The following is a 16,316-nucleotide window of genomic DNA, read 5'->3' as shown; positions in this document are numbered from 1 at the left end:
CCATTGATTACATATTTTTGAAAAGCTGTTTCTCTGCATGAAGAATAAATGATGAGATGGATCTATTTGTATTACAAATTCCACATATCGTTTACTCATTTTTCAGTGTTTGAAGACCGATATCAATAATCATAATACATTAACTTTTGAGGTGGTAAACCAGGTGTAACCAATAACGTAAACGAGGGCCCTGAGTGACACTGGAACACCTATTTTGGTTACATCTGCTTTATTTCATGCTTTACCACCTCAAAACGGTTGCTGCTGTGAAAAGGGCCAAGAGGTGGCGCAGTCGTGTGCACTGCAGCCGACGCAAAGTGGCGCGCCAGACTGCGCAGCCGCACCAGGACAAGGCAAGCTTGGCGCAGCAGGCAGGCAGACGGCAGCAGCCATGGCAGACGAGAAGCCCAAGGTGAGCAGTGGATTCGGTGCGGGTTTGAAAATGCTTTCGACGTAGACGGACTCAGCGTGCATCAAGTGGAGGATGGAATTGTTAACCTCCCGCTGACCTGTATTTCTGAAATCGATGGCACATTAGCAAAGAAGCAAATCAACATTGCACCAGGGCTAGCTCGCGCGTGAAGTTAGCATGCTAGGCTAATGTGCTTTGAATGCCGGGTGTAGGGAATGAAAACTAAAGCTATCGTCTCTATGGTCCTATACATGGTATACGTGCACTTTAATAACCACAGTTTCACCATATCAGCGTGCTAACGTTACACGACTGTTTTAATTCCAGGTAGCAAAAGCAATAGAGCAACGTTTTAATGAGCAGCAGCAGCGCAAAGCCAACGGGCCTTAATGAAATGTTTCCATTCAAGGGATCCTGGGTTGTACGCTGTGACGTCACGCTAACTAACCTCTCCTCGACACAACATAGGAGGGCTTCTTCATGCTTGAGCATTAATTTCCATGCCGAGGAGGCCACAGGATGTGCATTAGGCTAGCACGATTGGGAACTGTAGTAGGCCATCGTAACTTTGTTTGCTAAATGCTAATGCGTTTCTTCTGTCTCCTGTTAGCACACCGAGTTTTCTATTTACTGGCCTGATGTAGCGCAGGGAAAACATCCTAAACTCACGTTTATTTTTTAATATTTGTGGAGGGAGTTTGCCACAGGTTACGATTATGTGCAGTCGGGTACATAATAAATAGTGACTGCACATGTTCATAACCAATAATCAGACTCGTAAGCTCACGAGTCCATGGCAGGGATGCAAACTAGTTTACCTTTTGGTGAGAGACACCATTTTCATCCTGAAATAGGAGGATGGTGCTTTATGTCTGCCCTGGTACCCGTCACCTTTTTCACTCCATGACTTCGCATCCCTGCAGGCTCTGTGTGTTTATATCGGTGGTTGTTTGCGTTATGTCATGATGATCACAAGCTGGAGGGCATAGGTTACCCCCTGACCCCCCCCACATCAGGGCTTAAGCACCTGACCCCCCCCCACATCAGGGCTTAAGCAACCTGTTTTCTTTCCCTTTCTTCAGGAGGGAGTGAAGACGGAGAACAACGAGCACATCAACCTGAAGGTGGCTGGGCAGGATGGCTCAGTGGTGCAGTTCAAGATCAAAAGGCACACGCCTCTCAGCAAACTGATGAAAGCTTATTGTGAACGGCAGGTGAGCCTGCTCAGCACAGCCCTGGACACATGTTGGCAATTGTAAAATTAGGGATTACTCTCGTAAACGGACACTACCAGAATGAGTCACTAGGGAAACCGTTTCAAAGGGCAGGCACTTTCATAAAATACCTGGCATGTGATTAGGGATGTAATGATAACCGCGATGAAATTCCTTACGAGAACCGTACCGTTTCAAATTTTCATTATCATTAAAACCTTGGTACCGTGATTACAGTGCTTTGAAAAACATGGTAAATACTGTCCATCATCAACCAAGTTGGCAACAGTCTCCCAGATGCAAACGTGCAGCCTTGGAGAAAGTATTTCAGTGAGTGTATCAATCCTTTTTGCGTCTGAGTTTTCAATATAAAACGTTGTACAAGAATAAACTCCCACACACTGTCTCCACATGCAATCAAAAGTTTAATAAGAACGTTTCGGTCGTGAGACCTTCATCAGATTCTCCTCAGATAGCCACCAAGTAGGGATGGGCGCGAGTACTCGGGTACTCAAGCACTCGTTCATAACGTCAGTACTTGAGTAACGTTTCTGCTCTTCGGGTACTCGCCCCACTCCCCACCCATTTAAAAATGGTCTAGAAGATCTACGCACGCATCGTCATGTGGATCTGGAAGCATGAACTGCACGGGCGTCAAGTCAGCCAGAATGTACAAGTACATCGTCCGCTTTGTTGCTTTCAAAATAAAACGCTTATTGTAACGTAACCTTATTTATTTTGAGTAATGCTTACAGCCACAGTTTCATGCCATATAACATCACGAGTATTTTGATACAAGGTTTGCTGCTTCATTCGTTGAAATACCTTTTCTCCTCCAACGTGCATCAATAAGCTTTTGTTTAAGTAACATTATTTTGAAAGTTTTAACCGGAAGTATTCCAGCTCATCCCGAAAATGGTGGCTGAAGATATGCTCCCGAAGGAGACGCACACTTCTTCATAGCGCACGCCCGATAAAACTCACTCAAAACTTTGCAGTAACGCTAGTTTACTGACTACACTGTCGTTTCCCATAACGGTAGTCACAAGAAATGTGGAGAAAGAATCACTTTTTGGGAGACAATCGCTTCATGGTGATCACTATTCAGCTGCAGCTGTAACGTTAATCACACTGGTCAGTTTTCACTTTTTGGCAGAACACCCACCGGACCTTGTAATCCGTGGATTTACGTTAGTGTAACAGTGATCATAAAGTAAAATGGATGATACTGGACAATAACCTGACATTGCTGGACAATGGACATGTAGGCTATTGGAAATACATTCGCTTGTTTCACAACTTGTCTGCTCCAAAGCGCTAATGCCATCCATCCAACCATCGGAGATACTGTCTGAGGTAGGCTTTAGATGTTCGCTTAGCGTCACCTAATATCACAGTCAGAGAGACTGACTGTGATATTGACAAAAAATGCTCCAGGTAGCGCTTTTTCCATGCAAAAATGCAAACGTTATGTGTGAACAGCACCATATACAGCAAATTACCCCTGCTCAGTCATTACCATAGTAATCACACAGACCCCCCCCCCCCGCGCGAGTGCTCGAGCACTCGTTCATAATATAAGGAGAGTACTCAAGTATTTAAATTGCTTAAAATGCCCATCCCTACCACCAAGGTCTCACGACCGAAACGTTATTCTTATTAAACTTTTGATTGCATGTGGAGACAGTGTGCGGGAGTTTATTCTTGTACTGTGTCGCGTTTTGCCCTTCTCCGACGCACCTGTTGAGCCTAGGTGTGCAAAAGCTTTTTTCCTTCAAATATAAAACGTTGTAAAATGATTTCAGTGAGTCAGTACTTTTTGAAAATGTTCAGCAATTTTTTACGAATACCGCGATAATACGATGACCGTGATAATTTTGGTCACGATAATCGTGATGTGAAATACCGTTACATCTCTGATTGGATGAACATCTGTCTCTCACAGGCTCACTCTCGCTGGTGTCACACCAAAACCTGCCCGTAGCTGCCTCATAGAACGCTGATTGGTGATTCAGATTCAAAACAATAGATCGGAGCGTGGCAAGATGGATTTGTTGTGTGATCTCATGATCTCGCGTGAATCCAGCTGCCTCACAAGGTTATTACTCTAGGAGGGGAAATTAGAATACAGTCTTAATTAATCTAGGGATTAATCTGCAACTTTTACCCACTAGGGCTAGGCATCTTGCGCGCTACACGCACTCGATTCCTAGGCTCGCCGAGCTGGCCCTTGCCTGCCCTATTGGTACACGCACAATGTCTCCTCTCTCTCCCTCAGTCTCTCTCGTGAGCCTCAGACTGATTACATCACTGATGACATCATCATTGTATGACATCACTGATGACATCATCAGTGACATAATCACCGAACTATAGTTGTGTGTGTGTGTGTGTGTGTGAGTGAATTTATGACATCACTGATGTCATCAGTGACATCATCACTGAACTATAATAGCCTTGTGTGTGAGTAAACTGATGATGTCATCAGTGGGACAGACAGAGCAACAGAGAGAGACAGAGACCTAGCTCCCTTTTATATACAGATGATGATGATGCTGGAGGCCTGAATCAGTGGGTTTCTAAACTGAGGTCCACGACCCCTGGGACTCGCCAAATGAGGAATAGTCCAATGTCACTCTTATTTCATTCACTACAAGGGGAGAATGTAGACGAAGCATAGGTTTTGTTCTCTACTGTTATTTCATAGGCTGGGCAATGATTAAATGTTATTGTTTACTGTCTTTCAATAGAATCATATTCTCATGAAATAATATTGAGTTATCATGATACACAATTCTTGATTAATGATCAAGATAACTACTAATCAAAATCTCCCACAAAATTAGACCTATTTAGACAAGGTTCTTTGAGAATTAATTTCATCGCACTTTATATGTTCACTTTTCAATACGATGAACATTCGTTTGATCAATATGGAATTTGGCATGTTAGCAGATATTATTTACAAAATATTTTTTTTTGAGTATTATGTATGCAACCTTGCCCTACTCAGGAGCCACATTGACAAAAAATATCTTTGAAAGAGCCACAATAAAATAAAATAAATCCCTTTTCTCCCTTTATTTTTGCAGATTTGTATTTATTTATTTTAACTAGGACTTAAAAGTCACAACTACCCATAAAGGAGCCGCATGTGACTAGAACCTTAGGTTGAGTATCACTGCTATAAACAGACCACTAAAATCTGCCCAGAGGAGAGTCCGTGGGACAGAGGCTTCATCAAATGCCGGTCTGTGGTCTAAAGGGCATCGATCTGTGGGTCATGATATGATGTGATACTATTTGGGATCTCCTGGCCTTTTGTAGTGCAATATCCCCATTCAAATGTTCTGATGTCATAGATTTTTATGATAATTATTAGGGGATGCACGATATATCGGCAATCAAATCGGTATCGGCCGATGTTACAAATGTTTTATATATCGGCATCTGTGCGATGTTGCAATGTTAATATCGGTTATCAGTATCAGCCAACATTTTTACATTGAGAGGAAACAATGCAGTAAATCTATGATTTGTGGGCTTTTCCAAATGTTTTGTTAATAAAGAAATGCATTACTTTTTCAATTTCAGATTGTTTACATGTGTTTTTCAGTATGCACAACATTTGATTATCATAGAAATGTGTTTTTATACAGATCATATCGACATCGGTAAATATCTGTTATCGACCATAACAGCAATGTTAATATCGGTTATCGCTATCGGCCAAAATTTTCATATCTGTGCATCCCTAATAATGATGACCTGCATCACAGCCAGACAGAGCAGAATTGGTTACTTTCTGATTTCATACACAATGCTCCATCTCTCCATACAGGGGCTGTCGATGAGGCAAATACGGTTTCGGTTTGACGGTCAGCCCATCAATGAAACAGACACACCCTCGCAGGTAATGATGATGGCTGTGCATGATCAATAAGTGATAACCGCATGGCAAGCGTTCATTGTTTAAAGACATATTTTGTCAGTCATCAAAAGCAGGGCAGGAACAGGTTGGTCAAATAAGAGGAGCGCTTGATTTAAAGTCAACAACAAGGCGTTTTACACAACCTGAATTCATGCAAAAGAGTGAGCGCATGTGATTAAAGTAGGCATTAACATCGTCAAAAGAAAATATATATGTATACAGTTTATGTATCCACCTTATTTTTGGCGGCCATTTTGCCTTACGTTAACTATGGGTTCTATTTCCGGTGTAACCAATTTAGATAACCCCCCAGCCCCCGACAAAAAAAACGTCTATGAGGATTTTACCCTTTTACAGCAGAGCCATTCTGCTCTACAGCCGTGTCGTTCGGGTGCTGGGATAACGTAATGCATTGTGGGTAGTCGGCTACTAACTGTGGCTAATGTTAGCGGCTAGCTAGCTATGTTACATGGCAGTAAAACGCCACCAAAATGATTTAACTTTTAACTCATTGAGTGCCAGCCACTTTTGGAGAACGGACGCTCCCAGTGCCTGAGTTTCAGAGCGTTTTCAGTGATTTCTCGAGGCCCACAGAATATTGTGTGATATTACTATGTAAACACCGAACACGCACAAAGAACGAGGAGACTCTATTGTATCATCATCAGCAAAAAAAAGTTTATTGATACCATTTTCCGTTCTTTAGTTATGAGCCGGAGAAGATAGGTAGTTTTAAAGGCATAGTTCGGTTTGTTTGAAGTGGGGTCCTATCAGCTAGTGAGATACACTAACTTAATTACCGGTAGGTACAGTGTTCAGGAGTGAGTGCGCATTGTGGAACGAGACCGCGCACTCAGCGCAGCAGCCAAACCAGCCTTTTCTCTGTAAGTACGGGGGGTCAACAACTAAAACGTAATTTAGCCACCTAAAACACCTAAAACAACGCCCACCTAAACAAATCGATATCTGTGTACATGCACGCTCTATTTTGACAATTTTCAGCGCTTTACTTTTCCGCAAAACAGCAGTTTCATTCGGCACTGCTTTTTCTCCCAACCGTACAACTACCGTATTCCTCCACTAAAAGCCAGCACAGAGCACAGAGCTGCGGTTTACAAAACAGGAAGGCTTAGAAGAGAGATAAAACACTGACTTACTTTAGAGACAACAAGTCACCTGGCCTCTCTGGTCTGGGTCGTTTTCCACAATTTATCCTGGGAATGGTGAATAAGGTCTGCAGCCAGGGCATTTAGCCAGCAGGCGCATCTCTCTGCCTGTTCACTCTCTGCAAAAGTTCCTCTTCTGTATTCTCTCTGGTTCATAATTGTATCCTCTTGTCACCAAGGTGAATTGCATATCATCCTCGCTATCAAAATCACTCATATTTTCGTTTGTGTATTCTATTTGTTGTGTCTTCAAACCGGGAGAAATAAAATAGCCTACCCCCAAATAACTGCGGAGTAATCCAGTGCTGCGGCTCTGAGCTGGCTTTTAGCGGAGGAATACGGTAGTTGTACGGTTGGGAGAAAAAGCAGTGCCGAATGAAACTGCTGTTTTGCGGAAAAGTAAAGCGCTGAAAATTGTCAAAATAGAGCGTGCATGTACACGGATATCGATTTGTTTAGGTGGGCGTTGTTTTAGGTGGCTAAATTACAGTTATAGTTTTAGTTGTTGACCCCCAGTACTGAGAGAGAAAAGGCTGGTTTGGCTGCTGCTCTGGGTGCCGGATCTCTTTAGACGCTGCGCCCCGGTTCAAGACCACTGTACCTAATTAAGTTGGTGTATCTTACTAGCTGATAGGACCCCACTTCAAACAAACCGAACTATCCCTTTAAGCAAAAACAGGCGTTTCAAATTAGAAGCTGAGATATTCAGCCTTTTGTGAAATGAAGCATTGCAAGCACATTCACTGACTGTGAAGCTAATATTTTCTGATGTAGTGTAGTTGTGTGGTGCCCTGCGTGCCCCACCCCCCTCTCCCCCCTCAGCTGCAAACTCCTCCCCACACTAACACACAGCCTCACGCACCCAGCGTCTATTTTCGGAGTGCTCCGTTTCTGTGCGCCGGCTCCCAGCGCGACACGGAAAAGCCAAACCGGACTGCTGAGAATGGGTCGGGTGCTGCTTTTCTGGCGGCTAATCGTGTGGAGAAACTATACAGCAGAGACAGAGGGACTCAGTTGTGGGCGCGGATTGACTGCTGTTCGCAGCCAACGTCAGCTCCAGCCAGAGCAATCTATATGGCTCTGGCTGCAGCATGAGCGGTTTCTCTTTCATCACAGGGCTTTTTCCTGCTGTTTTCCTGACCTTTCTCTAATCTGGAGAGCACTGTCGCCACCTAATGAGTCCGTAAAATAGGTTATACACCTTCAATAGCTACAATATTTGTACAGGAGATGCCTGAGGCTTTGATCCACGTCCCACCGTCAAAAAACGCATTTGACGCCGATCGACGTCTTTGGCACTCAACGTTACTATTTACTTTGACGCCGATCGACGTCATTGGCACTCAATGAGTTAAAGTGCTTGAAATTGCAAAAGAGTGTCAACCCTGGTAACATGACTGACATGGCCAAACACACAAATGACTAAAGGATCAGCCTCCTAACAAACATTTTGCCTTTTTTTCTTCCAGCTGGAAATGGAGGACGAAGACACGATTGACGTCTTCCAACAGCAAACTGGAGGCTCTTTTCTTTAAAGACTGTTTCCTCCCAACGCCCCTACCTCCCCTTCTCACACCCGCACCTCTTAAGCCTAGTCTTTAAGTGTTCATGACCAGTGTTGATACCATCCAGTGGAATACTTTTACAAAATGCTCACAGGCAGTGGCACAGTTGTTGGAGATAGATTGTGTCATTTGTATGTTAACCTATGTTCGACCTGCGTGGTGCGGACAACTTGCAAGCTGCATTGGGTTTGATGTGCCGAAGAAATTAACTTGATTTTTTTTCTCTGAAGGTGTGGAAAAATTCCTTGTTTTTGTTTTTATACTTCATTGAGGTTTTGCCTGCGTTTTAAATTCACTGACATCTGTTCTTATGAAATTGTATTATTTGAATAAATTGAGTCTTTTTTTTTTTACATACCGGTATGTTCAGGTTTGTGTTTGTTTGCTATTTCAGGAGTCTGAACACATATTGTCAGTTGAGCATGAGCAGTTAACTAGATGATGAAAGATGCATAAATGTGTTAACCCTTGACAGTTATGTTCCATGGTTCATCAAAGATGAAAAGACAATGAAAAACCTTGAATTGATGTACCGTAGTTTTAGTTTGGATTTGGACAAGCTGGCTGTCCAATCACACACAGGGCCGATTCTAAGGGGGGCAGGGGTGGGCTATTCCCACCCAAAAATTAATCTTGCCCACCCAAATTTTTTTATTTTATTTTTTTTATCTCCCTTTTTGAATTCCAGGTGACCGCACTTAGGGTCGCGACCCCGAAAGTTGGAGACCACTGGGTTAGTTTAGGGCACCTAACAGTAGTTATAGCTTTAATTTGATTTGAGAAATAAGCTCATCCAATGAAAAGAATATTATGGAGTTGATTATTTTAAACTATGGATGAAGGATTGTTACTTATTTGTTAGTGTAACAAAGTCATTCTGCTTTCAAAGTTTTAATTTCAGTTTGATAGTTGATTTCAGTTTCAGTCTTATTCAAACATAAGACTAAAAGTCTTGTAAATATGGGTTTGAAGGCTAAATGGCAAAGAGTTTTTAGCTATGGTTAAGTCTCACTGCACTAGTCTTTAATTTGATTTGAGCAATAAGGTCATCCAATGAAAATAACTTATGGAGTTGATTATTGAAATTATGGATGAAGGATGTTTTTAATTTTTATGGTAAATCAATCTGCTTTCAAAGTTGTTTTCTTTTAACTTTTAAGACTAAAAGTCTAGTGAATATAATAACAGTTGTGTAAATAGTATTACTGCCTTGCTCAAGGCCAACAGATCCTTACTGGTGATAGGTGCTTCATGTGCTTGCGGGAATCTAGAAAATGAGTCACATAACTGAATGACACTGGCAGATGCACAAGGCATCCAGGCCGCTCAAAAAATACAGGCCAAAACTGAAAGGCCAAGAGCAGCAGCCAGCAGGCGACAACCGCCTGGCAGACACGGAATGGTCACTAGGTCACAGACCAAAATTGGCAGGACCTTCCCCAGGAGAGAGTTTCTTGAAGATCATGGGGAAAAAACAGAAAAGAGCAGAGGCAAGACAACATCAGGAGTCAGAAAGGAGGAAAATAGCAGACAGTCTGCATATAGTTAGTTTGTTAGTTAGTTTGTATGTACATAGTTTGCAAATAGTTTTAATAATAGGAGTTTTGTAAACATTGGCCTGTCCCCTGAGTGAAAGTTCATACTTAGGTTACCCACAGCACAATGTGGACACCTAGTGGAACAGTTTAGTGTTAGAATATAATGCAACTTAATCCCCATCCCCAAACCGAGAACCTTTGGGCAACCTACCGCCAAAGATGTAACAGGCTAAAAACAGACCTGGTACCAGCTACTGTATGGCATACTAGCGGGGACACGCATTCCGAAATGTCGGCACTCCGAAATACCGTCATTCCGACAAAATTGTCGGAATGGAGATCTGTCTCGCCATTGCGAAAGAACCCTAACCCGGGGGACCAGCTGGAGCTAACCTCTCCCAGCCCTCACGTCTAAACCTAACCTCTCCCACCCCCCATGCCTAAACCTAACCTCCTGCAGACCCTAAACCTAACCTCTCCCACCCCCACGCCTAAACCTAACCTCCCCCAGAACCTAACCTCTCCCACCCCTGTAGGCTAAATAACTCAAGATGCTATGTCGTAAAGGCGGACCTAATATCTTTCACAATGGCTAAACCTTTTTTGGAGATAAAAAGGGCCGCCTCTCCGAAAGCATAGAAGTCAATGATCGGAATGCCGACACTTCGGAATGGCGAGATGACCCCCATACTAGCTTGTCGGCAATAATGTTCCAAAGTTAGGCACATTTTTGGCGAGTTTTTTTTTGGTATGGCTATTTTCATTGCCCCCCCCAAAATTTTCAATTGCCCACCCAGTATCCCAGTGGCGTGCCGTCCATTAGGCGAACTAGGCAAATGCTAAGGGCGCTTGAGTCGTTAGGGGCGCCAGAGAGGGTAAATTTTTTTTTTTTTTTTTTTTTACAAATACTTTTTCATGATAATAGGCCTACAATTATTTTACAATAGTAGACAAAAAATAAGCAGCACAACGTCTTAAGTCTTTAAATAATAGTGAAATCATTTTTCTAATTCTGCCTTTCTGGCTGCCTGGGCTGCAGCACTTTCACCATGGTCCCTAATCCATACCACCCCACCCCCTGCGCGGCCGCGCCCCCTTCTACCTGCTCAGAGCTTTTTCCCAGAGTGGGGGAAGGGAGCTGGAAGGTGGGTGCTGAGGGTGCTGCAGCACCCCCTAGTGGCAAGAAATGGGATTTTCGAAATTGTTGGATGTTTGGCTGTCTTGTGTTTATAGCACCAACAAGATGCATTAAAAAACAGTTTGTGCTTCCCAGCTCTAATCTTATTTCATACACTCTCTCTTCAAAAGTGTTTGATTTTCATCATAATCTGGTTTTCCATAATAATAAGTTCAGTGTTTATGCCTGTGTTGCTGTCTGTTGTAGTGTAAAACGACTAAAGGGAGAGCAGGTGCTTACATGAAAGTGAGTGAGAAAAGGAGAAGATACTGAATAATGACATCACAACAGTATAATCCTAATGTTAATTTAAAATTAAATATTCTTCTAAATATGGATGAAAGTCCAAAAAACGTCAAATTTTCTTTGGCGCTGCCCGCAAGGGCAGCGCCGAGAGTTCCTTCCTTACAGCACCCCCTACCTAACAGTACTTCCAGCGCCACTGGGGAAGGGCCATTCTGAGCCTGCACTGCAGTGGTGGATTAGCTGCGATATAATTTTAATTATATTTTCTTTGGGGGAGGGGGGAGGGGGGGGGGCACCAGCAAAAATCTTGCCTAGGGCACCAACTTGGTCAGGCACGCCACTGCAGTATCCTCACTCTAGATACGGGCCTGATCACACACATGATTGAAATGCCTGGAACCAATGAGACAGAGCCGCTCACTTGTGGCAGAGGGCGCTCTAGAAACGCCCTCTCCACGTTGGTTTGGTTAGGTCGCCAGACGAGCTGCGTCAAACTAACCACAGATAGCAGAGCAAGACAGGAAGTAAGTTGATTTGACTTCAAATATTTCATTGTTAAAAAAAATCGATTTTGCACAAGTATTGGAGTGTATAACAACATTGTCGTCTAATATAGTTTTTTTATTCTCACGTTGCTATCTTTTATTAATCGAAAACGTCGCAACAGTTTTTTTTGTACAGGAAGGCGATTCGGTTTTATTTTGAAAAGGCGCGACAGGAAGTATTTGAATTTCTGTCGCGCTTGACACTGGTCCAGACTCCGGTCCAGGCAGGCAGACAGTAGCGTTTGCAGCAGGTTGATGAATTAGCAAGCGCCACCGGCTGGGCTAACGTTAGACAATGATGTTGTGGTGAAATACTGGTTATGAAACTAATTCGCAGCAATTGTTTGACCTTGTCAGATTTATAAATCTTTTACGACTCCTTTGTGCAAAAAAAATGACGACGACCACGACATTTCAGGGGATGGAACCCGGTTCCAAAAGCAGTTCCAGGTAAAACACGCCATTCAGACAGTTCTGTTACACCGTTAGCCACCATGAAGCTACTCCGGCGTCATATAGAAACCTCAACTATTGAGTAGGTTTACGTCAAAGACATATTCGTTTTGACCTCTGGTCATTGGGTTAATTTAACCGCTAACATAATCTCGTCGATGGTTTCAAAGCGTGCCGTGATGATGCTAGTATGCAGCTCGCCACCACACCTTCCCGTTTGTGTCTGGATGGAGATGGACCATTCTCCTCTCGGATGCAACTAACGTTAGCAAGCGTAGGCGAGGTGCATTGGACGCCGCATGGCTCGTGGTTGCGTGCATGTGTTTTTTTTGCATTCTCCAGATTTCATTAACGTTTAGTCTTCTTTTCGTATTGTTTGAAAACCAAAGTGCACCTACAGTAGTAATAGGATCCACGGTGAGGCACTCGGATCTGTCATATTCGACAGCCAGCAGCAGCTTGTGGTGTAGATGGGTGGGGCCCCGTGGACTTGCAGTGGGGTAGAGTAGACAGACACTCATCTGCCCCTGTGTGTATGGCCTTTGATTCAGACTGACGTGAGGACCATTTCATAGCTGTCACACACACAGACACACAGAGTTGACATTACCGTGAGCTATTTTTTCATACAGAGAGAGAGAGATGCCATTTGCCAAGAGAGGCACAGCTAAAGCAATAGGAAAAACCCAGTGCTAACTAAAAATAATATTGTCTATTTAGTGTTATGTATAGTATTGTAACATCATTAATCATTACTACTACATGAATTGTGTGACGGTATCATTACTGTTCAAACGAGAGACCACTGCTGGCATGTGTCTTTCTGTCCGCCACCTCATGGGAAATCTGCTGTATTGCAACACAAGAAGAGGAGGGCTGTTTTCAAAGATGTGAGCTCGTTTCAGGGAAAGCTAAAGCGAGAGAATGGTTTTGAACTTGTCCAAAGTAGGATATCCATCCACAATGACTGATATATGACTCATTTCTTATGAGCACACTTATCAAGTGAGTTCTAATCATTTCACCTAATCTACTCATTGCACTGTTTGAAACAATGCAGTACAACTCACACCCTGTATGTATATATATATATATATATATATATATATATATGAGTAAAAAATAAGTTCTCCAGCGCACACCAGGGTAGGAAAATAGACACTTTATTAACTTTTAGGCTACATTAAAAACAGGAAACAAGGCGAACAACGCGTTTCACAAAGTGCTTCATCAGGTTCGCTATATATATATATATGTATATAATATATTTCATATTTTCATTAATAAATCTCAATAGAGTAGAAGCTGCCCATCTCCAGAAACATAAGTCAACACAGTCCACATATGCTTTTTAATTCTTACTCACCAATCTGCACTGTTCTCTCTCTCTCTCTTGTCATATTTCAGGGTTTTGCGCCCTCCAGGCGGCGGCTCCAACATTTCTTTCGGCACAGATGAGGAGAAACCCCCAGTCCGGAAAGACAAGATGGCCTCCAGTGTTTTCGCTGAGCCAGAAGACCCCTACGCCCATCGAAGAAACAATCCACCAGGTACAAGCTGCCTCGTCCCACACACTCACACGCCTCCAGCACGAAAGCAACTCCAATATTATTCTTATTTTCTATTTCTATTCTATTGAAAGTTTACCTCTCCATTTATGGGTGGTGTAACGTTCATGACCCCCACAGCCTGTAATACCTCAAAAGGATGAGGTTATACCAAAGTAAAAGGCAGTAAGTAAAATGTTATTTTATCTTTTTAGTTTTAAAAAGCAGTATAATGACAAATATAATAAAACAATATTAGACAAGGTGTCCCAGCTGAACGTGCCCGAGCCCACGGGCAGGTGGATCATTGACTTCTTGACAGACAGGAAGCAGTACGCACGGCTGGGCAAGCTTGTCTCTGAGTCTCGGACCATCAGCGCTGGAGCTCCGCAAGGCTGCGTGCTCTCTCCTCCACCCTTCCTCTACTACACAAACGGCTGCATCTCCAGTCACCCGTCGGTCAAACTCCCGAAGTAAGCGGATGACACACAACCCTCATTGGGTTAATCACCAACAGAGACGAATCCGCCTACATGAAGGAAGTGGACTGCCTGACCACCTGGTGCAGCCCAAACCATCTGGAGCTGAACGCTCTAAAAACTGTAGAGATCGTTGTGGATTTCAGGAGGAGCCCAGCAGCAACCGCTCCCCTCATCATGTGCGACTCCCCAGTCAACACTGAGGACGGAGTCATTCAGGTTCCTAGGAACCATAATCTCCCAGGACCTCAGGTGGGAGGACAACATCACCGCCATCACAAAAAAGGCCCATCAGAGGTTGTTCTTCCTGCGGCAGCTAAGGAAACACAAACTGCCACAGAAAACATTGGTCCAGTTCTACACGGCCATCGTGGAGTCCATCCTCACCTCATCCATCACTGTCTGCTTCGCCGCCTCCACCACCAAGGACAGAACCAGACTGCAACGGATCATCCAAGCAGCCGAGAAAACCATCGGCTGCAACCTGCCGTGCCGTCTCTGCTGGATCTGTACCACTCCAGAACCAGGAAGAGAGCTGAAAAGATCATCAAGGACCCCTCCCACCCCGGCCACCACCTGTTTCAAAGACTTCCATCCGGGAAGAAACCTCACGCCGTCTTAGCAGCTTCTACCACATGGCTGTGAAGCTCTCCAACAAGCCCCCTGCCCCCCATTGACTCTGTGTGTGTCTGCCACACATCCACAGGGGAGCCCACCAACAACAACCCCCCCCCCCCCTTTCCCCCACTGACCTCACACACACACACACACACACACACACACACACACACACACACACACACACACACAGTCTGACACCTCACTGTCCCTCAAATCCTGCTAAATGCACAACATGCTTCTCTGTCAATACCTGTAACCCCATGTGCAATACTAAAGCTCATTACTCTGCTGCTACTATTGGGCACCTTTCCACTGTACATATTGTGTTACTACTGCTGCTATATCATGCACCTTATCACTGTACATATGTTATTACTCTGACTGTCACTTATCTGCAAACCATGTCAACACAAGCTCACTTACTTTTGCTATCTGTGATGCACCCTGACACTGTACATGATATGTAAACTGCAAACGCTACCTCACCTAGCTGGCAAGTTTGTTTATACTCTGTTAATCCTGTTTATATCTGTTAATACTATCTATATCTGTTAAAATCTGAATCCCCTTATCATATTTTATAATCTCTTTAGACCCTTTATATTTTATTTGTTTATGTCTTGTATATTTGTTCTTATCAATGTTAATGAGCACCAACCACACCAAGACAAATTCCTAGTATGTGAAAACATACCTTGGCAAATAGGGATGTTGATTGTATTCGTACGATCAATACGATCATATTGATCGTTAAGGAATTGATTCGATCATGTGGGATTTTTATCGATTTTTTTATATATTTTTTTAATCAAATCAAATAGGCCTAATGTGCTGAAACTACAGTATAGACGGTTTTAACTTGACAACAAAAACATTCTAAATTGAACCCCCGCTCACTTCCTGTTGCAGTGTTTGCTATGGACATGAACGGAAAAAAAACATTCAAGTGCAGGACTGACCATTCCGTGAAAACCGTCTATACAGCTGAGCGGCGAAAACAAAAGTAACGATGTCGAGTGAATATTTCTGCAGTTTGCCGAATGCTGAGAAAAAGGAAGTGCTGTGGGGTTGCGCTCTGGTGAAAACCGTCTGGGCGCAATGGGACTATGAGACATCTGAACAGAGGACCTCAGGGTGGGGCTATGGGACATCTGAACAGAGGACCTCTGGGTGGGGCTATGAGACATCTGAACAGAGGACCTCTGGGTGGGGCTATGAGACATCTGAACAGAGGACCTCTGGGTGGGACTATGAGACATCTGAACAGAGGACCTCTGGGTGGGACTATGAGACATCTGAACAGAGGACCTCTGGGTGGGGCTATGAGACATCTGAACAGAGGACCTCTGGGTGGGACTATGAGACATCTGAACAGAGGACCTCTGGGTGGGACTATGAGACATCTGAACAGAGGACCTCAGG

At 43.6% G+C, this 16,316-nt stretch overlaps 2 protein-coding genes across 3 annotated transcripts in view; both read left to right on the top strand.

Moving 5' to 3' along the window:
• The first annotated feature begins 300 nt into the window (after positions 1–300).
• Positions 301–8,641, top strand: sumo2a (small ubiquitin like modifier 2a). 2 transcript variants are annotated; one of them, XM_083655410.1, is made up of 4 exons: positions 301–412; positions 1,495–1,626; positions 5,468–5,539; positions 8,193–8,641. In XM_083655410.1, the coding sequence occupies exons 1-4, from the start codon at positions 392–394 to the stop codon at positions 8,256–8,258; spliced, it is 291 nt and encodes a 96-aa protein (XP_083511536.1). In that variant the 5' UTR covers positions 301–391; the 3' UTR covers positions 8,259–8,641. The 2 variants fall into 2 exon arrangements, with proteins under 2 accessions (XP_083511536.1, XP_083511537.1); XM_083655411.1 differs by lacking the exon at positions 5,468–5,539.
• A 3,481-nt stretch (positions 8,642–12,122) lies between these two features.
• jpt1a (Jupiter microtubule associated homolog 1a) overlaps positions 12,123–16,316 on the top strand; it is a gene marked incomplete at its 3' end in the record, with an annotated part of 31,410 nt that continues 27,216 nt past the window's right edge. Inside the window, exons 1-2 of the mRNA XM_083655580.1 lie at positions 12,123–12,244; positions 13,655–13,797. Coding sequence (XP_083511706.1) covers positions 12,189–12,244; positions 13,655–13,797 — 199 coding nt within the window. The 5' untranslated portion in view covers positions 12,123–12,188. The remainder of the gene's footprint in view (positions 12,245–13,654; positions 13,798–16,316) is intronic.

This window comes from Poromitra crassiceps (assembly GCF_964638095.1).
Source record: "Poromitra crassiceps genome assembly, chromosome: 19".
In the NCBI taxonomy this organism is placed as follows: Eukaryota; Metazoa; Chordata; class Actinopteri; order Beryciformes; family Melamphaidae; genus Poromitra; species Poromitra crassiceps.
The sequence above is the reverse complement of the archived record's forward strand: the minus strand, read 5'-3'. Positions and strand labels throughout refer to the sequence as shown.